The sequence below is a fragment of the Scyliorhinus canicula genome, chromosome 16 (genome assembly GCF_902713615.1).
Source record: "Scyliorhinus canicula chromosome 16, sScyCan1.1, whole genome shotgun sequence".
Lineage (NCBI taxonomy): Eukaryota > Metazoa > Chordata > Chondrichthyes > Carcharhiniformes > Scyliorhinidae > Scyliorhinus > Scyliorhinus canicula.
This window is the reverse complement of record NC_052161.1, coordinates 32,593,569-32,612,236: the sequence shown is the minus strand read 5'-3', so window position 1 is coordinate 32,612,236 and position 18,668 is coordinate 32,593,569. Positions and strand designations below refer to the sequence as shown.

Genomic DNA, 18,668 nt, shown 5'->3' with positions numbered 1-18,668 from the left:
TGTATTTGAGGGCTGAAGGTGTTCCCCTTCTCTGCCAGAGGCACGGATGTCTGGGATGGGGTAGCGGGTATTTTAACTTCATTTTGCGATTGGGACACCCTTTTTAAATGGCACCTTGATCTCCAGCAGGACTTCCAGGCTTTAACAAGATCTACACTGCCAAAGTGATGACACAAAACACACCCCTGCTTTTATTTGACATAGAGTCAGAAGATCTTGGGAGCGATCTACTGGCCATGCTGCACCCGAAAAGCAGTGCGCCACTGCTCAACGTGGCCGGTATGATGGGGGAACCCCGCTCCCGGGATCTACCCGGGCTCGCTAAGCGTCCTGAGATCTGCCACTCGGGTGTCAACCTGGTACTGCCAAGGTACCTGTTATATTCCTTGCCTTTTCCTCCAAGATAGCCAGATATGTAGGGCGAAATTCTCCCAAAACGGGAAAAATCGTCAAACCGCCGTAAAACCCGGGCGGGTTTTACGGCATCGCGCCCCTTCCCGACGGGGGACCGATTCTGGTCCCCCGTCGGGGCTAGCAGCCCGACGTCGGAGGCTCCGACAAGTCGGGCTTAACGAAAATCGTTAAACCCGCTTGTCGGACTTAGCGCCGGCTGACGCGTCATATGACGTCAGCCGCGCATGCGCAGGTGGGAAGACGCCACCCGCGCATGCGCGGGTGACGTCATCGCGTTTTTGCGCGAAACCCGCGCATGCGCGGTCCGGGTTGCCCCTCAGCCGCCCCGCGTATTGATACTGCGGGGCGGCGGAAGGACAAATAGTGCGCGGGCATCGGGCCCGCTGCCCGCGATCGGTGGGCACCGATCGCGGGCCCATGGCACCCTTGGCACGGCCGTGGTACTGCCGTGCCAATCGGTGCCATGGTTATTTTTTTCCAGGTGGTCACGACGTTTTTACGAACGGCAGGACCAGGTGTGTTTGCCGTTCGTAAAAAGGTCGTAAAGGGCTGGGACTTCGGCCCTTCTAACAGCTGTGAATCGCTGCCGGCCGTAAAAAAACGGCGGCAGCGATTCGTGTCGGGATTTCGGCGGGGGGGTGGGAGAATAGCGGGAGGGCGTCAAAAAAGTCGGGAAGGCCCTCCCGCTATTCTCCCACCCGTCGTGGGGGGCGGAGAATTTCGCCCGTAGTGTTGACAAAGAATATCAAACTAAGAAGTTTGAATCAAAACAAATTTATTTTACTACACTAATTGAAGTTCGCACACTCTACGGAGTTACAGATACTAAACTAATGATACTGAATCTGTAGTACAGCAATCAATATTCTACACTATTCAACTACTACAGGGGCTGGTTTAGCTCACTCGGCTAAATCGCTGGCTTTTAAAGCAGACCAAGCAGGCCAGCAGCACGGTTCAATTCCCGTACCAGCCTCCCCAGACAGGCGCCGGAATGTGGTGACTAGGGGCTTTTCACAGTAACTTCATTGAAGCCTACTCATGACAATAAGCGATTTTCATTTCATTTTCACTATCCTTGACCTCGTGCTATATCTCTACATTCAATTCTCACTCTGCTCTCATCATATTCTCTTCAGCTTCTCCCAGAATTCCTAGAGATGCTGTCTTCTATATAGTGAATTAGTAACACCATCTAGTGTTTGATTTACATATAGTTTCAGATATTAATCCTTTATTACACTGGTATTATACATATCATTACAGTACCCAGGTGGCATGCCAGCTGGCTGGGGCATTTCCAAGCTGGCAGTGCTAAGGTGCCAAGCTTGAATTTTTTGTACAGAGATGAGTTACACTGTGTGGGTCTGGGGCTGTGCAGAAGGCTTTAAGATACCCTTATAGTGAATTGGGGCTTGGGAGGGTTTGGGGGTCGGGCCAGGAGCTAGGGAGAAAATGGGGCTGACTGTGGCCGTACGTCTCCACTGAGGCCCCATATCTAACCAGATGGGCGTAAGATGGCAGGGTTTTTCTCGGCGCTCTGAGCTCATGGAAACACACAGCTAAATGGACCTGTTATGGGACTCTGTTCTCATTTGGTTAGATCATGTCCTTGGAGCAAAACACACCAGTTTTCAGTCAGAACCTAATAATTTGCCATTTTGGGGAGAAATTGGACAAGTCTTATCAAGTTCCTTGTACAGCTGCAATAAAATATCCCTACGTTTACATTCAATTCCCTTTACGATAAACCCCAATGTTCCAGTTTCTTTCTTTATTGCTTGCTCGACTTGCAAACTAACTTCCTGGGATTCATGGACGAGGACACCCAGATCCTTCTGTACCTCCATTCTGCAATCTTCTTTCCATTTAAATAGTATCCTGCATTTTTATTCTTCCTGCCGATACGGACAGGTTCACATTAGGTCACTGAAACACCATCAGGGTCCTATGGACATTATAGGCGCCCAAATAGCATGGAGCAGATGCATGGGATCTCCTCCAGCAGCAAATTCCCTCCAATTCATACAATATCCTGACTTGGAAATATAATCATCATTCCTTCATCACCTCTGGGACAATATCTGGAACTCACTCCCTAACAGCACTGTGGGTGGACCTACTCAAAGACAATTAGAAATGGGCAATAAACGCTGACCTTGCCAGCAATGCTCATAACCTTGCTTAAAATGTTGACGGCCGAATTCGAGTTGGAAAGATAAGTCGTAAGCTTCCATGCAGAAATTTTAACTGAATTTAGCTGAAAATCTTTAGCTTAATGTATCGGCATAATGTTTATATAGCCGCATGAGAAAGCAGTCTTTGAAATTTGCAATCTTTGATTAATCTGTGTCAATTTCACCGAAATTCAGCTCAACTGCTCAAACACAAAACAACTGGCTTGAGATTCTGTTTACTTTGGTGCAGTATCACTTTAAGGAACTGCATTTTTAATTTATCCCACAATTTTTGACTTTGTTTATTTGGTTAATGCAAAGGAGCACAATATAAGTGGCACAGAGCATTGAAAATGTTATGATTACTTCCCGTACCGGCCTCCCCGAACAGGCGCTGGAATGTGGCCACTAGGGGCTTTTCACAGTAACTTCATTGAAGCCTACTTGTGACAACAAGCAATTCTTCTTCTTCTTATTAATTATTATTATTATTATTATTATTATTATTAAGTTGATTTTGAATCCACACAAAAGGAGCATAACACCAAGACGCGAGGCCTGGACCACTCAGTTACTGGCATTCAATCTGCTCCTGAAATAAAACCACAATAGTTTGATCTTCCCTAAATACCCGAGGCCATTTCAGAAGGCAATTAAGAGTCAACCATATTGCTGTGGGTCTGGAGTCACATGGTGGCCAGTCCCGTTAAGGGTGACATATTTCCTTCCCCGAGGGACATTAATAATTAGCATAATGCCAAACCCGGCGAACAGAAACAGGCAATGTAAACACAATGAATAATGGAGCACAGGAATGGAAGGAAGCTGCTTTATTGAATGCGAAGCTTCTTTTTTTTTCCGGAGTACTGAACACTGTCTCCAGCACCAAGTGTAAATTATAAACAGCAGTCTGCAATAAGCATGGAAGCAGAAAAAATATTTATTCAAAGATTCAACAATAAAGATCTTTCTTGGCAATGCGAGTTAGACCCTTAAACCAGACGTCATGGAAACAGCAGATCAGGAGGCAGTAGCACTGGTTTTTAATGGGAAAGTAGTTGCCCGATCTTGTCCCAGTACAATTAGAGAGAAAAGGTTTTGAGTTGAACTTGCTGAAATTCATTTATAGTTCATTCACATTTCTGAATATTCAAATAGCACCACATTCAGCTACCTGAAACATCGGCAAAGACATTCAGTTTCAGTGCAGTTCTGGACAAAATGGAAAAGGAATAGCATCTATTGTTTCTGTGGTGCATGCATTTTTGAGATGCTACTTTAGAAGCGGGACAGAGTAAAATTATACCCTGGTATAAAAATGTTTTCCTTTAAAATATGTAATGGTATTAAACCTTGGCCATATAAAGCCCAACTTCAGCTAATTATTCCCAGTTACTCTTGGCCTTAGTCCTGGTACTGCTCTTTCTCCTAATCTGTGCATCAAACTTCACCTAAAATTTTATTTAACTAGGAATTAGCAGTGTAACACATGCCATCTAGGCTCAGGGGATCTCCCAGCAGGAGTAGGAAGTGCGACATGGAAATCAGCAAGTGGCTAAATTAGGCCCATTGGATGGACAATCTCCCTGCCTCCCCAGTCTCTCAAGATAACCCCTGCAGAACAATACTGTAATAAGTGTGAGGTATGCCCTGCTGACACCCATGGGGGAAAAGGAAAAGTGCTCATTCAAAATGGGAGAGAAAATCAGAGGAAAGTTCATCCTCAAGCCCCTATCATGAAAAATACAAACACAGGCTTTGATGAAGCTCTGGAGTAACTCCATAACATATGAGAAGTCTGGTCTGGAGAAAACACGGACTGGGGGTTGGGGAAAGTGGACAAGGTCATTTTCACAATTACTTCATACACCACTGACCCATGTGGGGCACAGCCTGGCCAATGCACTCTGATATCTTGAGGTAAAAAAAAATTGTGCCAACATTTGAAATCTGCCAGGCCCACACCAGCAATGTCATGGATCTTATTTTTTCGGACATGGTGAAAGGTAGGCAACTGCATTTTAAGAGATTTGGTGCCAATATCGATAATGATAACCCCCAATCCTATGAAGTAGAAATTCTCACAGAATGAACTGTTCACACTGATATTTTAAGGAATGTAGATTACAATAACATTAATTTGAAAAAAGATGAATTAAGGAAATGCATGGAAGAAAACGATTTTCATTTGCAATCAACTGAAGATCATCTCAGCTTGTAATTCTACACAGAAATGTATCCAAGCTGCAGATATCTCCCGATGGTGCTGTGCAATAGAAATATCAACAGGTTTCTAAGCTATTAACTATGGACTGCATTCAACCAGGGAGCATTAATTTCTTTGTTGTTTTGTTCACATAGGCAAGGAGATCCAGCTCACTTTAAGGTTCAATTTCTTCTGTCATAACATTTATTATTACATCTTCATTGCTTCGGCGGACCACTATGGACAGGCTTGGATCCTTTTTAATGGCATCGCTGACGTCACTGGATGAAGTTACCAACTCATTGTTAATACTAATAATCACATCATGGTCCTTCAGGCCTCCACTTGGAAGAAACAAAAGCAGAAAATGGCTCATTATTCTGGATTCATTTTGCATACGTACAGACTCAGTAATATTTTACTGTCTTCTATACATGTTTTTATATCTGCTTACACTGCACAATGTTTCTACAGACATTAGAAAGAGAAGTTGGATAAGACAATATTAGGTGAGGGAGGCCAATCGGCCGATCTTAGCTCATTCATCCTAAGGGTCTCTACAGCTCTCCCCAACATGGTTTTCAACGATTTCTTAAGTTATTAGCAGCGTTTTTGTTTTAAAGTTCACTCACCTACTTTGAAACTTTCTGGCGTGGCATCAGTTTCACGTTGATAGTATTGAAAAGGAATTTCTGATTCTTTGCCTAGTTTGAACCTATATCTAATTCACATTAATGACTAGAATTTGGAAGGTGAAGGCAAATTTACAAATAATGCCAAACCAGAAGGGTAGCTGGCAAGGTACAAACTCAAGATTAGCAGCAACTTAACTTGGTGGAGATGTGCTTCCAAATTTAAACCCGATCTCCAAAGGTAGCTAACCAATTGGGAAGGAAAACTGGCCAATAACATTCCAGAAGGATTAAAATGAGGTCTTAGAAGCACCATATGTAAAACATTCAGAAACTATTTCATACAATCATAGAATTTACAGTGCAGAAGGAGGCCATTCGGCCCATTGGATCTGCACTGGTCCTTGGAAAGAGCACCCCACCAAAACTCACACCTCCCCCATCCCTGTAACCCAGTAATGCCACCTAACCTTTTTCAGATACTAAGGGCAATTTAGAATGGCCAATCCACTTAACTTATACATCTTTGGACTGTGGGAGGAAACTGGAGTGGATTTTGTTCACTTACTTGGAAGCTGGTGTTCGTGGAAGGACCTCAATGATGTAGGCTCCGGCATTGACATCGGGGAAATCTTTATGCTTCACTTTCAGTTCCTTTGCAAGGCTGGAAAAGAACACAGACTCAGCAACACTTGTACAAATCCAAATCAAATTCTGCGCCAAATTTCTTGAACTTAGTTTCCCATCAGCCACCAGTATCAATTAGATTGAGAAGACAACTTAGCAACTGCAAGACACGAGTTAATCTCTCCATTTGTACCCTAACAAAACCTATTTTGAAATTGCGTTCAACCACAAGCATCAGTCACATCCTAACAGTCTGCAGTTAATTGCTGTAGTTTCATGCAAACCGTATGATGATTGTTTATGCAGCAGGGTTAAGCAACAAGGGGTTGTTAAGCAACAAAACTCAGCACACAACCAAACTGGCAGATGTCCATGTCAGTTGCTGCTGGGAGGTGAAAGGCTGTCAGTGTGAAAGGCTGTCAGTATGACAGGAGCTGGCTGTTTAACCCAATAGTGATCAGTTTACCACATTGCCAACTGGAAATAGCCTATCAATGGCGAGTATTCATATTACATCAACCATTTAAGATATCAAGTGACTTGCAGCTGCATATTCCAGAAGACGTGCCGTGTTGGCAATGAAGCAGCAGATATACAAAACATTTTAGGATTCATATCGGGAAACTCAGCACTCTTCAAAAACAGCACATTGCCACGGCTTTACTCTATACAGATATATGTCTATGGTTTACTTACGCAGGTGTAAGTGTAATCATTCGAACTCCCAGGTACCTCTTTTTTATTGGAGTTTCTCCTGCAAAAAAACAAACAAATGGAACTTGTATGGAAAAGAACATTTATCTGGTAAATTGAATTAGCTTTACTGAACACATTTTTGACTGCTTGGACTTTCAATGCACCCATCAGAATATTAGTGCCAGAAAATAAATGTGCTCTGTTAAAACGTGCTTACATTTTCGCTAGTGACTCAAAGCAGAGGAAATTCTCACAAAATATTTGCAATATTGCTACACATAGCAACTGAAGGAATCCTGACAATATTTAGTGTGTAATTGCGAAAGGAACCATTCCCCAAACTGTTCCAGCCCAAACTTGGCAATCTTTGAGGTTAATCTTAAAAGATGATGTTTGTTCTGTTTGAGGCCTGCTTTATGAACACACCTCTTCATGAAAGAATCTTGGAGTTTCCCAACAGGGTAAACTTGGTGCTGACAGCAACATGTTTTTGATAGACATATATTAATCCATAGCACATATGTTAATCCATAGCTTTGCAATGCCACGATTACAGCTATGGGGCGGGATTCTATGACCCTCCGCCGGGTCGGAGAATCGCCCGGGGCCGGCGTCAATCCCACCCCCGCTGTGTCCCGAATTCTCCGCCACCAGAGATTCGGCGGGGGCGGGAATCGTGCCGCGCCGGTCGGCGGGTCCCCCGCGGCGATTCTCTGGCCCGCGGTGGGCCTAAGTCCCGCCGCTGTCAAGCCTCTCCCGCCGGCGGGAATCAAAACACCTACCTGACCGGTGGGATTCGCGGCGCGGGCGGGCACGGGGATCCTGTGGGTGCGCGGGGCGATCTGACCCCGGGGGGTGCCCCCACGGTGGCCTGGCCCCATATCGGGGCCCACCGATCGGCGGGTTTGCCTGTGCCTTGGGGGCACTCTTTTTCTTCCGCCTTTGCCATGGTCTTCACCATGGTGGAGACGGAAGAGACCCCCTCCCCTGCGCATGCACCGGGATGACGTCAACAGCTGCTGACGCTCCGGCGCATGCGCGGACTTACACTGGCCGGAAAAGTCCATTCGGTCCCGGCTGGCGTGGCACCAAAGGCCGTTCACACCAGCCGGCGGAGCGGTGTAGCCACCTGGGTTGGCCACTTCCTCACACAAAATGGAAGAACGCAAAGATTACAGGGAAAAATGGACAGTTGCAAAGAAACAAGCAGTTTGCAGAATCCCCCGTGTATTCTAGCTGCTAAAGAAACCAGACAGCATTGTAACTAACGAGCTGCGCATATTAAGTGAGCGATTCCCGGTGATTCCCAGGCACAATGGACACAACAATTAGAAGAGATTGAAACATTTTATAGAAGGTCAGACATCTCGGCGCCAGTGGAGTCTGAAACAAAAGGACACAAACAAGGTGGAAAGAACCATGCAGTGATCGAGGAACAGCCCCGTTATTGGGGAAATTCAAATCAATCGATTGGGAAGAGACCCAATCGATTGCAAGTTTATAGAGGGTCCGCCCAGAAGGGAGCAAAGCCCCTGGGACCTATAAAAGTCAGGTCCCAGGACTGATTCTTTCTTCTTGACCAGCCGGCCCTCGCAGCAGAACACCTTTGCAGCAGAAGACCTTGAGAAGGAGGGGCCTGGTCAGCAGCCGCTATCAAGTAAGTGTCATACAACGCACGCTACGAGAGTAGACACTCCTGACCCCTTTAGTCCACACCAACTGGAAGCCTGCGGATCCAGGACAAAGCAAGAGGCCATTGTTCCCTGATCCGGCAGTTCCCTTACTCCAGATAAGTATTGGCCTGTTAGTGGTAGGAATAGACTAGTCTTTTAGTGTTATATGCATGAGTAGTAAATAACTGTGTTATAATAAACGTGTCTTGTTTTGAACTTACTAACTGGTGTATTGAGTCTTTGGTCTGAACTTGAACTTGAATCTTGTGGCGGTATCATAAGGATACCTGGCGACTCTAGAGCTAAGGAATAAAACAGAGCCAATTGAGTGTAAAGCACACTCACCCAGAACGAGCAACAGCGGGAACCACTACGGCGCGGGCCTAGACCCTCAATGTGAGGGCTTGGCCCCTAAAAGGTGCAGAGACTTCCACACCACTCCAACACTCTGGGACCCCCCCCCCCCCGCCATGTAGGGGAGAATCCCGGCCATGGAATAGGGGACAATGTGGCTTCCTGATGTAGGGAAGCAATCATTACAGATGGCCAGAACCTTCATCGACAATGGAGCTACGTCTTGGCCCATTCTCTCAAACTATCTGCGTAATAGTTAGAAATCTGAGCCATTAAAAGCCAGATTCATTTGCAGACAATTTTTTTTAATTGGTAGTGGGCAGAATAATTACACTAAAAGTAGGCTCAAGTTCAGCTTCTAGTATTCTATCAAATAGAAGTCTTGTTGTGCTTGAATATTGATTGTTGTATTCTGTATAAAACGTAAGCTATAACTCAAAATCTGATATGTCGGATGCCAGTTTTCAATTAACAATCAGACCAAATAAAATGCAATTTAATGCCTGTCGGACTTGCAAATGACAAATAGTCTCAGTACATATTTAATGTTCTGATGTACTGTTAATATAATTCTAGATGTAACGTAACCACTTAACCCAAGTAATAGTGCTTTGCAACACTCATAGCAGTGGCTCCCAACTGGTAGTGTATAAAATGCATAAATTTGATTCCTGACCTCCTTGGGGGAGGGGGGGGATGATACCGAGCCTGTCTCTACAGTTCCCCATGATCTATTAAAACATGAATCTGAAGTCTCTTACTCACGGTCTTCTGACAGTATTTTAAACAGTAAATTATTTTGATCATGTGGATGTGTGCAGTTTCTCTACATTATTTGTGTATTTCTCCAGTATGTTTTACTGTGAGACCCTTATTTGTTCGGGGACCCTGGTAATTGCCCCATATTTGGTCAGCGTCCCTTGAATCCATGTGTTAATCCATCCTTTTAAAATGGGATTTTGAAAAGTTCCCGTTTACACTGTTCATAGAATCATAGAATAGAACCTCTACAGTGCAGGAGGAGGCCATTTCGCCCATCGATTCTATACCGACCCTGCGAAAGAGTACTCTACCTAGGCCCACTCCCCCGGCCTATCCCCGTAACCACACCTGACCTGCGCACCCCTGGACACTAAAGGGTAATTTTATTACGGCCAATCCATCTAACTGCACATCTTTGGACAATGGGAGAAAACTGGAGCACCCAAAGGAAACCCATCCAGGCACAGGGAGAACGTGCAAACTCCACATAGACAGTCACCCAAGACCAGAATTGAACCCTGGTACCTGGCACTGAGGCAGCAGTGATAGCCACTGTGTCACCGTGCTGCCTACACCTCATTATCTTGTGCTAATTACACTGCTCCAACTCCAGATACACTGTTGTACAATTACTGCCTATACTGCCTTCATACTGCTGTCTCCTGTTCTGATGTATTGTTATTATTCACTCTCCACTGTTATACTATGACTATCCCTAACGTCTTCACATGATTGCTGCCACCACTTCACTGTAATACCTTCTTGAAGTCTGCTGCACTGTCTAATCTTCAAAACTGCCACCTCACAAACAAAGTATTACAACTGTCTCAGTCTGAAACAACTCAAGGTCTCCACGGTCATACTTCAGTGTGGTGTGGTTGGATTTTCAAAAGACATTAATAAAGGTGCCACATCAAAGGTTACTACATAAGATTAAAGCACAAGATGTGGGGGAGGGGGGGTGCCACACATTAGCGGGGATAAAGTATTGGTTAGCGGACAGGAAGCAGAGAGTAGGAATAAATTGAGTTTTTTTGGGTTGGCAAGCTGTAACTAGTGAAACACCACAGGGATCAATGCTGGGGCTTCATCCAATTACAATCTATATCAATTACCTGGATGAAGGGACTGAATGTTTGGCAACTAAATTTGCCAAAAACATCAAGATTGGTAGGAAAGTAAACTGACAAGAGAAGGTAAAGTCTGCAAGGAGGTATAGATAGGTTAAGTGAGTTCAAAACAATCTGGCAGCTGGAGAATAATGTAGAAAAATATGAACTTTGGCAGGAAGAATAGAAAAGTAGTACATTATTTAAATGGAGAGAGGTGGCAGTGGTACAGAAGGATCTGGGTGTCCTGGTACACAAATCGCAACAAAATTAGTATGCAGTAAGTGATTAGGAAGTCAAATGGAATGTTTGCTTTTATTACAAGGAGAATGGAAGGTAAAAGTAGGGATGTTTTACGGCATCTTTACAGGACCTTGGTGAGACCACATTTGTGTAGTTTTGGTCTCCCTTTTTGAAACGGCATATCATTGTGTGAGAAGCAGTTCAAAGAAGGTTCACGTGACTCATTCCTGGGATGAAGGGGTTATCTTATAAAGAAAGGTTGAACAGGTTGTGTCTTTACCCATTGAAGTTTGGAAGAATGGGAAGTGATCTTATTGAAACATAACAGATCCTGCGGGGACTTGATATGGTGGAACCCAGAAGGATGTTTCCTTTTGTGGGGGAGGCTAGGGGACACAGTTTAAGAATAAGAGATCTTCAAGACTGAGATGAGGAGACTTTATTTCTCTCAGAGGGTTCTGGTTCTGTTGAATACTCTTTCCCAGAAACCAGTGGAGTCTGGGCCAATTAATTTATTCAAGGCTGTCTTAAACAAATTTTTCATGATCAAGGAAGATTATGAAGGGGGGGCTCACACAGGAAAGTTGAGTAAGATCAGCCAGGATCTTAACGAACAGCAGAACAGGCTAGATGGGCCAAATGGTCTAGTCCTACCCTCAAGTTCTGCATTCCTATGCCTTCCTGTTTGCCAATGCATGTGCACCAGCTGCCAGTTCAGCATTAGGCACAGAATGTAGTATGGATTTATCATCCAGTGCATGTAACAACTTCAGTCTTACGATCAGCACAAGGAAGACCGAAGTAAATATATGGTTAGCACTGCTGCCTCACAGCACCAGGGACCTGGATTCAATTCCGTCCTTGGGTGACTGTCTGCATGGAGTTTGCACGTTCTTCTTGTGTCTGTGTGGGTTTCCTCTGGGTATTCCTGTTTCCTCCCGCAGGCCAAAGATGTGCGTGTTAGGTGGATTAGCCATGCTAAATTTCCCCTTATTTCCAAAAGGGCTGGTGAGGTTACTGGGTTACGTGATAAGGCAGGGGAGTGGGCCTGGGTTGTGCTCTTTCAGAGGGTTGGTGCATACTCGTTAGGCCAAATGGCCTCTTTCTGCACTACAGGGATTCTATGGTACTACCTGCTCAGGACAGCCCTATCTCGAGCCTAAGATTTCAGGCCATTGTAGAATCTGTGAACTGTAGATAAGTTAACTTATCTTGAGGGCAGCACAGTGGCGCAGTAGTTAGCACTGCTGCCTCACGGTGCCGAGATCCCAGGTTCGATCCCGGCTCTGGGTCATTGTCCGAATGACTTTGCATATTCTCCCCGTGTTTGCGTGGATTTCGCCCCACAACCCAAAAAGATGTGCAGCTATGTGGATTGGCCACGCTAAATTGCCCCTTAATTGGAAAAAATTAATTGGTTACACTAAATTTATTAAAAAATAGACAAAGTTAACTTATCTTGGCAGTACACTCTCTCTCGAGTTGAGTTGTCTATATTGGTGCTGAGACACATGCAACCATTGTCAAAGCAAGTGCAGTCTTTGGCAGACTTCGAGCATCAGTCTGGGAACGAGGAAGAGTAAGGCTGTCCACCAAACTGAAAGTGATAGAGCAATGGTCCGACCCACTCTGCTCTACACAGGAGAGATTTGGACTGTGTACCAGTATCATGCCAAGAAGCTCAATCACTTTCACTTGAGCTGCCTTTTTAACCTTCTGAGGATTAGATGACAACAAAATATCAGACAGAGGTGCACACCCGAGCTGGCATGCCAAGCATCCACACCATATTGAGGCAGTCATAACTGAGCTGGGCTGATCTTGTAGCTTATTAAGCAAATCACTATGGAGAGCTTGAGCTGAGGTGGGTTCTCATGGTGGTCAAAGGAAGCACAAGAGCACTGAAGGCGTCATTTAGGAGTTTGACATCAACATCAGAGTTCCATGATTGCTGCACCTGGCACAATTAAATAAAATGTGGCACAGCCTCCTTCAAATACAAGCATATCAGAAGCAGAGAAAAACACAAGGAGAGGAAGAGGAAATTCAGAGCCAGAAACTCAGCCAAAGCTCAATTGATTGCAACATCCTGTCCTATCTGCAGGATCTTCTGGTGACTTTAGTAATCACCTATGTATCCGCTGGAACTGGTACCAAAAACTCCAGATAATGAACACGGCCATCTTTGCCCCAAAGGACAAACAAGATTACAATTCTTAACAACTTCCATTTTTATATCAACCTGATTCTTCATTTTAGTGCATCAAAAATAATGTCTAACAGCTACTTTTTGGGAAAACAAAACATTTACAGTCAGCTTTGAACCCAACATTAAAAAAAACTCCATTCATAGCCCAGAAGTTCCCCAGGAATGCCTGCCCTGATGTTTATTCACTGACCTTTACAGCTTAGGCCACAAATTGAGTTGTTTTTTCAATTGTTCCAATTTAGGGGCAATTTAGCATGGCCCATCCATGCACAACTTTGGGTTGTGGGGGTGAGACCCACGCAGACAGAGGGAGAATGTGCAAACTCCACGCAGACAGTGATCCGGGGCCGGGATCGAACCCGGGTCCTCGACGCTATGAGGCAAGGCCACAAATTGAGTTGACACAGTCTCCAACCCCATTTCCTTTTGGCATTTGTGTCTAAATATACCTTTGTGCCAGTTTGGAAGGACTGTATCTGCAAGTGGAGTATTATTGCCTATAGCAGCAATAATACCTCTCTTTCTTTCAGAGCATTGGTGCTCTCCAATCAACAGCATGAGATATTTTGCAATAAAATTGGCAGGAAAGGTGGATTGCTGACCCTTGGTGCAACCCAACGTGACAACAAAATCTGCTGTTTTCTCTGCAAACCTTGGGGTTGATAGTCTTTCCTGGCGGTGCTAGACCACAAACAGCAGTAACATTGAGCAGGGTGCGTTTGGTCAGTTCCACCCCCATCTGCCAAATATGAAGTTATCCTCAATCATTTTTGGCACTCAGTTCCTTAAATATTCAGTTCAGTCATTCGATTCCATATATATTTGGTCTCTCGTCCATGCAGAAAATCCAGAGTCACATAACGTTTGAAATTTAGATGTGTAAGTGATTCAATCAAACTGAAAAGGGCAAAATTCTTAATTACAGCAGTACTGCGTCTCCAAATAGAATTAAAAATCTATTAACTTAGCATAGCGTGGAAGTTAGACTTGAAGTTGAACTCAAAATGATAAGTGGGCCTTCCTCAGTTTTGTATTGTAATGTTGTGCAAGTAAACTCCATTTCTCACTCCTTTCTCTGTAAATCAACCCGTTTTCCATTTAAGTTACCAGACACAAGTGCGGTTATATATACAGAAACACTGGCTCCATTCTGCCTCCATAATATATGCATACAAATGCATCAGTTCCTATGAGAAAATTGCAAGTTCAATACTAAAGCCCTTGACTGGAGGCGAAGAGTTGAAACATCTACCTCCAGAACTCAATTTCAAACACGGAGATATGATACCGACGGGCTTTTACCCCTTTTCTTACACAAGCCATCAATGCAGTTGTTTGGCCGCCATTTCCAATTTGGTCCCAACTTTGCTCCAATGAGACTTGGAGCGATCAAAGTTTACAGCAGCAAAGGAGGCCATTCATGCCAAGGCATCAGTTTATGCTCTTTAATGATTCCCACTTTCCTGCTAGCTGCCCATATCTGTGTATCTTCCCCTGCTATAAATGATTATCTCCTTTTCCTTCAGAAGTCTTTGTCTCAGCTATTCAAAGGTGAGCAAGCCTTGTGCCCACTGGGAATTGGCCAAACTCATTGCTCGGAGGAATGCTTACAAGAAATGGCTTTAGTCCCAACAGTTCAAGCTGGGTTTGAATCCACATCACAGACAGGACTAAACAACGTGCTAACTGACTGAGCCTTCAGTAAGTATTCTATTTCAGAACCAAGTTGTACTTTATGGAAGTGGAACTGTCTGAAGATTTTCCAATGCTTTCTTTGAACTGATTTCTTCAAAATATGTGCCCTGCTCTGCCCTACTGGATAATGGTGAGAGATTCCAGACCCCATGGCAGTTTGCATCTAGTTGTTGGACAAGTGTAACACATGCTAAGGCTTGTTTCCAATTTCCTTTCAGGAGAATCCTCCTAATGGGGAATCTGATCTTGTCCGCCACTTCACAGCACAATGTGCCAGGGCACGATCAACTAAAGGCTATAACTACCTTAAATTCCAATTTTAAAATGACACTGCAGGGCCTGACACAATTTCTTAAAACAAAGAAAAGAATTAAAAATCTATACTCTACATACCTTTCGCTTGTCGGTCATGAGATTCAACTAGAAACTGTCGAATTTTGTCAGATGGGATTGCAAATGATATCCCAGCTGTCACCTTCAGAGTGTTGATTCCAACAACCTCACCGTCCTAAACGGAACAAAAATGCAATTACCTGGTCATTTTGTCAGAATAGAGAATTCTTGGTGGTTAAATGGAAGTTGCATTTGACAGAAATCTGTACAAAGTTTATACAAAGTGAGAAATTTGTGCAGTTTGCCAGATTGGTCCTTCTGTGTTAGATTCATTGAAAGTGTGAGGACCCAGAATGTGCAGCACTGAGTATCCACATACAACATTCAGAAGAACTTACAGCACCCACTCTTCAATCTCAAACTGTACCTGTGAAGAGGGGGCGCTGCCATTGATGTGGAATCTCAGTACTTATTAAACAAAGCTACTTGTGAATAAAATTAATGTAAATCTTGAGTTAAAGGGCTCAATTCACCCAAAAATGACTTAAGTGTCATTTTGGATGAGTTTAGCAGGATGTTTCCCACAGGCTTTTTGGGTGAGATCCGGACCTGTTTTCACCCGCACTTGCCGATATCTTTATGGGGCCAGGGGAGTTTCTCAAGCCCACACTTAGAAATTTTTTCTGCAGTGGGGAACTAAACTCGTCGGTCAGCCCAGCTCCTCAGAGCTCAGTGCACCATTTTGAAAAGTTATCCAGAGCACTAAGTACGCTGGTTGGTCCCCCCCCCACCCACTGACAATGCCATCCCCCGCAGACATGCCAACACCCTCAACCTCCAAGGGGCAAGCTCCCCGCCGTCAATGAAAGGTAGCATGAGCGCCTGCCATCACCCAGGCATGAGAGTGACCTTGCCCCACATCCATCCACCCTAGTGGGCTTCGCACCCCCATCCCACCAAGTGAGCTTACCCTGCTTTGGGGTCCCTGAAGGCCCTGTACGTTCCCCCCCCTTCAGGCGTCCCGCCAACTTTCATGACAACCACCCTATCAGGACTCAACCCCCGCCCCGCTCCCCCCACCCTTCATAACCCCCCTTCACTCCCCCTTTCATGGGCCTGGCCCCCCTCAGTGTCAACCCAACATCCAGCAGTCTGGAACTGCCAACCTGGTATCCATGCCCAGCTCTGACAGTGCCAACTGGCAGTGTCAGGTTGGCACTGCCAATATGCCAGGTTGGCACTGCCAAGGAGCCCAGATTCCAGGGACAGTTCCCTGTCCTATCACAGACCACCTGGCGATCTACAATGGCCTCAGAGTCACTCGGAGTGGCCATCACACCTGGTCTCTACTTGTGGAGGCCGGTACTAATTGGTGTCCAGGTGAGGCCTTTCCGGTGACTCCCAAGAGCAGGGAGACTGCGGCCTCAAACCGGGTGCGCATATTTAGGTCAGCCTAATGGATCATTTAAATATCATTATCTACATCACACCCAGTCAGGGCATGATGCATATTGTGCCGGGTGGCGCAGGTTGGGCGACTCATGGGCAGTTTTGTGCCTGGTGCAAAGCCCGTTTTGGACCTCTCCCATGTCACTCCCGGCACAATGGGATCAGCGCCAGGAGAAACGCAGTGGGAAAAACCGCACCCAATGAGGCCCATAATTGAAACTTCATGATTTGGCTATTATCACAGAAAGGAGAAAAAAGCCTTCTTACCAAATTCACCAGTGGACCCCCTGAGTTTCCATACTACGAAAAGATCAGAATTTTCAGATTAAAATATGGACGATGGCAATATTTATGTAAAAAAGAAAAACAACTCAACTCACAACTAGTGCCTCTGTGTCAAACCTACGTTGATAATTGCATCTGTCTGAATGTAATCAATATCGGAGTTTCGTAGTCCCAGCTCCTTCCCTCCTCGCTGAGTTGTGCTCACTATTCCTGTGGTCACTGTGTTTTGTAGGGAAAATGGACTTCCAATAGCAACCACAAACTCTCCCGGTCTCAGGTCTGTGGAGCGGCCTAGCAGCAGCACTGGCAGTTTGTCCTAGCAACAGACAGCAAAATGGTTAGGGTGGATGTTTGGTTACATTGCAATGTAAATGCTGAAGGCTATCAAGAGAGAAAAATGTGACTAATTATGACTAATTTAAAAAATGATGGAACTTTTCCAAGGTAATTTTATGTTATATTCTTTGAAACCTTTTTTCAACTCCTCAAAGTCCGGACAGGTTTGATTCTTGTTCCTGTCTCAGTTGCAAGTTCCTGACTTTGTCCAGTGTGTCGGGTTGAGGTTCAGGGCTCCCAGCAATGAGAGCAGGAAAAGTTAAGAGGTGACTTACTCAAACCAACGTCGTTCAGCTATTAGTAGTCAGCATACAAGTGGGGAAAAAGGCAAAAGCTGAGATACAGGGGTTCAATCAGCACTTAGCCCTTCAATGCCATTGTGAATGTTCTGCTAGGTGGTGTACAAGCATGGTTCAAATGCAACTCTCCTTTTCCTGTTCTGAAGCTCCTCATCACTGATTGGCACATATGGACAGCAATGCAGTCAAGCACCATAAATATGTTTGATTGGGAGATCAAATTTCTCTGTCAACTTAAGGTCACTTCTGTTGTATGGTGTGAAATACTGGTCCTCAACAATTTGTACAAGGACCAGGGAAAAGAAGATCAAGTTATAGAAATGTAGGAATTAGGAGCAGGAGTAGGCCACTCGGCCCTTTGAATCTGCTCTGCCGTTTATTAAGACCATGGCTGATCTGGTTGTGGTGTCAATTCCAATTGCCTCCACGTCCACATAACCTTTGATCCATTATCAAAAATCTAACACAGCCTGAATAAATGCATTGGTCCAGCCTCCACTGCTCTCTGGGAAAGAGAATTCCACACTCTAGCAACCCTTGGAGAAAGAAAATGTCTCCTCATCTCTTTTCCCAATTCTATAGAGTAGATCTTAATCAGTTCTTGTTGCCTTAACTAAAAATCCACTGCAGAGAAACTGGACATTGTAGTTAGATTTTTATCTTGGTGGAGAGGATAATCTTGTCTTGGACAGCTGCAAATAGTCTATGAGAGTTTGGGGTGTTTTCATTCAGTTCCCTGAATGGTACCGAGACCCCACCTCCCTGCTTGGAATCCTCTTCTTCAAGGTGCAATCCCAGCAGTGGCCACCACTTCCGGTGGCGTTGCTAAGACTGTTGAGTTGCCACCCTCCCAATGGTCGGCAGCTCCAGGAGCATGTGGCTGCCCTTTAAAGGGACTTATGCCAAATTGAGACAGGTAAAATATGACCTGGAATCTTGCAAACAGCCGAGGCACGATTGTTGCTGCAATCTGGCAAAAGTCAGCTCATTGAGTGCAAAAAGTAAATCCTACATCTCCCTTATTAAATACACAGCCTTAAAACAATAGAAGGACTATCCCTGTTCAGTTCAAATCAGGTGTTGATCAGGATTCCCATTGTACCAAAGGATGCAATGACTGATGCATCCATCAAGGGGGAAGCTGGCCTCACACTTACAGAAAGTGGATT

The 18,668-nt window shown here is 44.8% G+C and overlaps 1 protein-coding gene across 1 annotated transcript in view; it reads right to left on the bottom strand.

Annotated features, from left to right (window-relative positions):
- Positions 1-3,513: 3,513 nt before the first annotated feature.
- htra1b (HtrA serine peptidase 1b) overlaps positions 3,514-18,668 on the bottom strand; it is a 57,958-nt gene continuing 42,803 nt past the window's right edge. Inside the window, exons 4-9 of the mRNA XM_038821798.1 lie at positions 16,986-17,180; positions 16,847-16,879; positions 15,191-15,305; positions 6,753-6,810; positions 5,998-6,093; positions 3,514-5,141 (exon numbers count right to left, since the gene is read on the bottom strand). Coding sequence (XP_038677726.1) covers positions 4,973-5,141; positions 5,998-6,093; positions 6,753-6,810; positions 15,191-15,305; positions 16,847-16,879; positions 16,986-17,180 — 666 coding nt within the window. The 3' untranslated portion in view covers positions 3,514-4,972. The remainder of the gene's footprint in view (positions 5,142-5,997; positions 6,094-6,752; positions 6,811-15,190; positions 15,306-16,846; positions 16,880-16,985; positions 17,181-18,668) is intronic.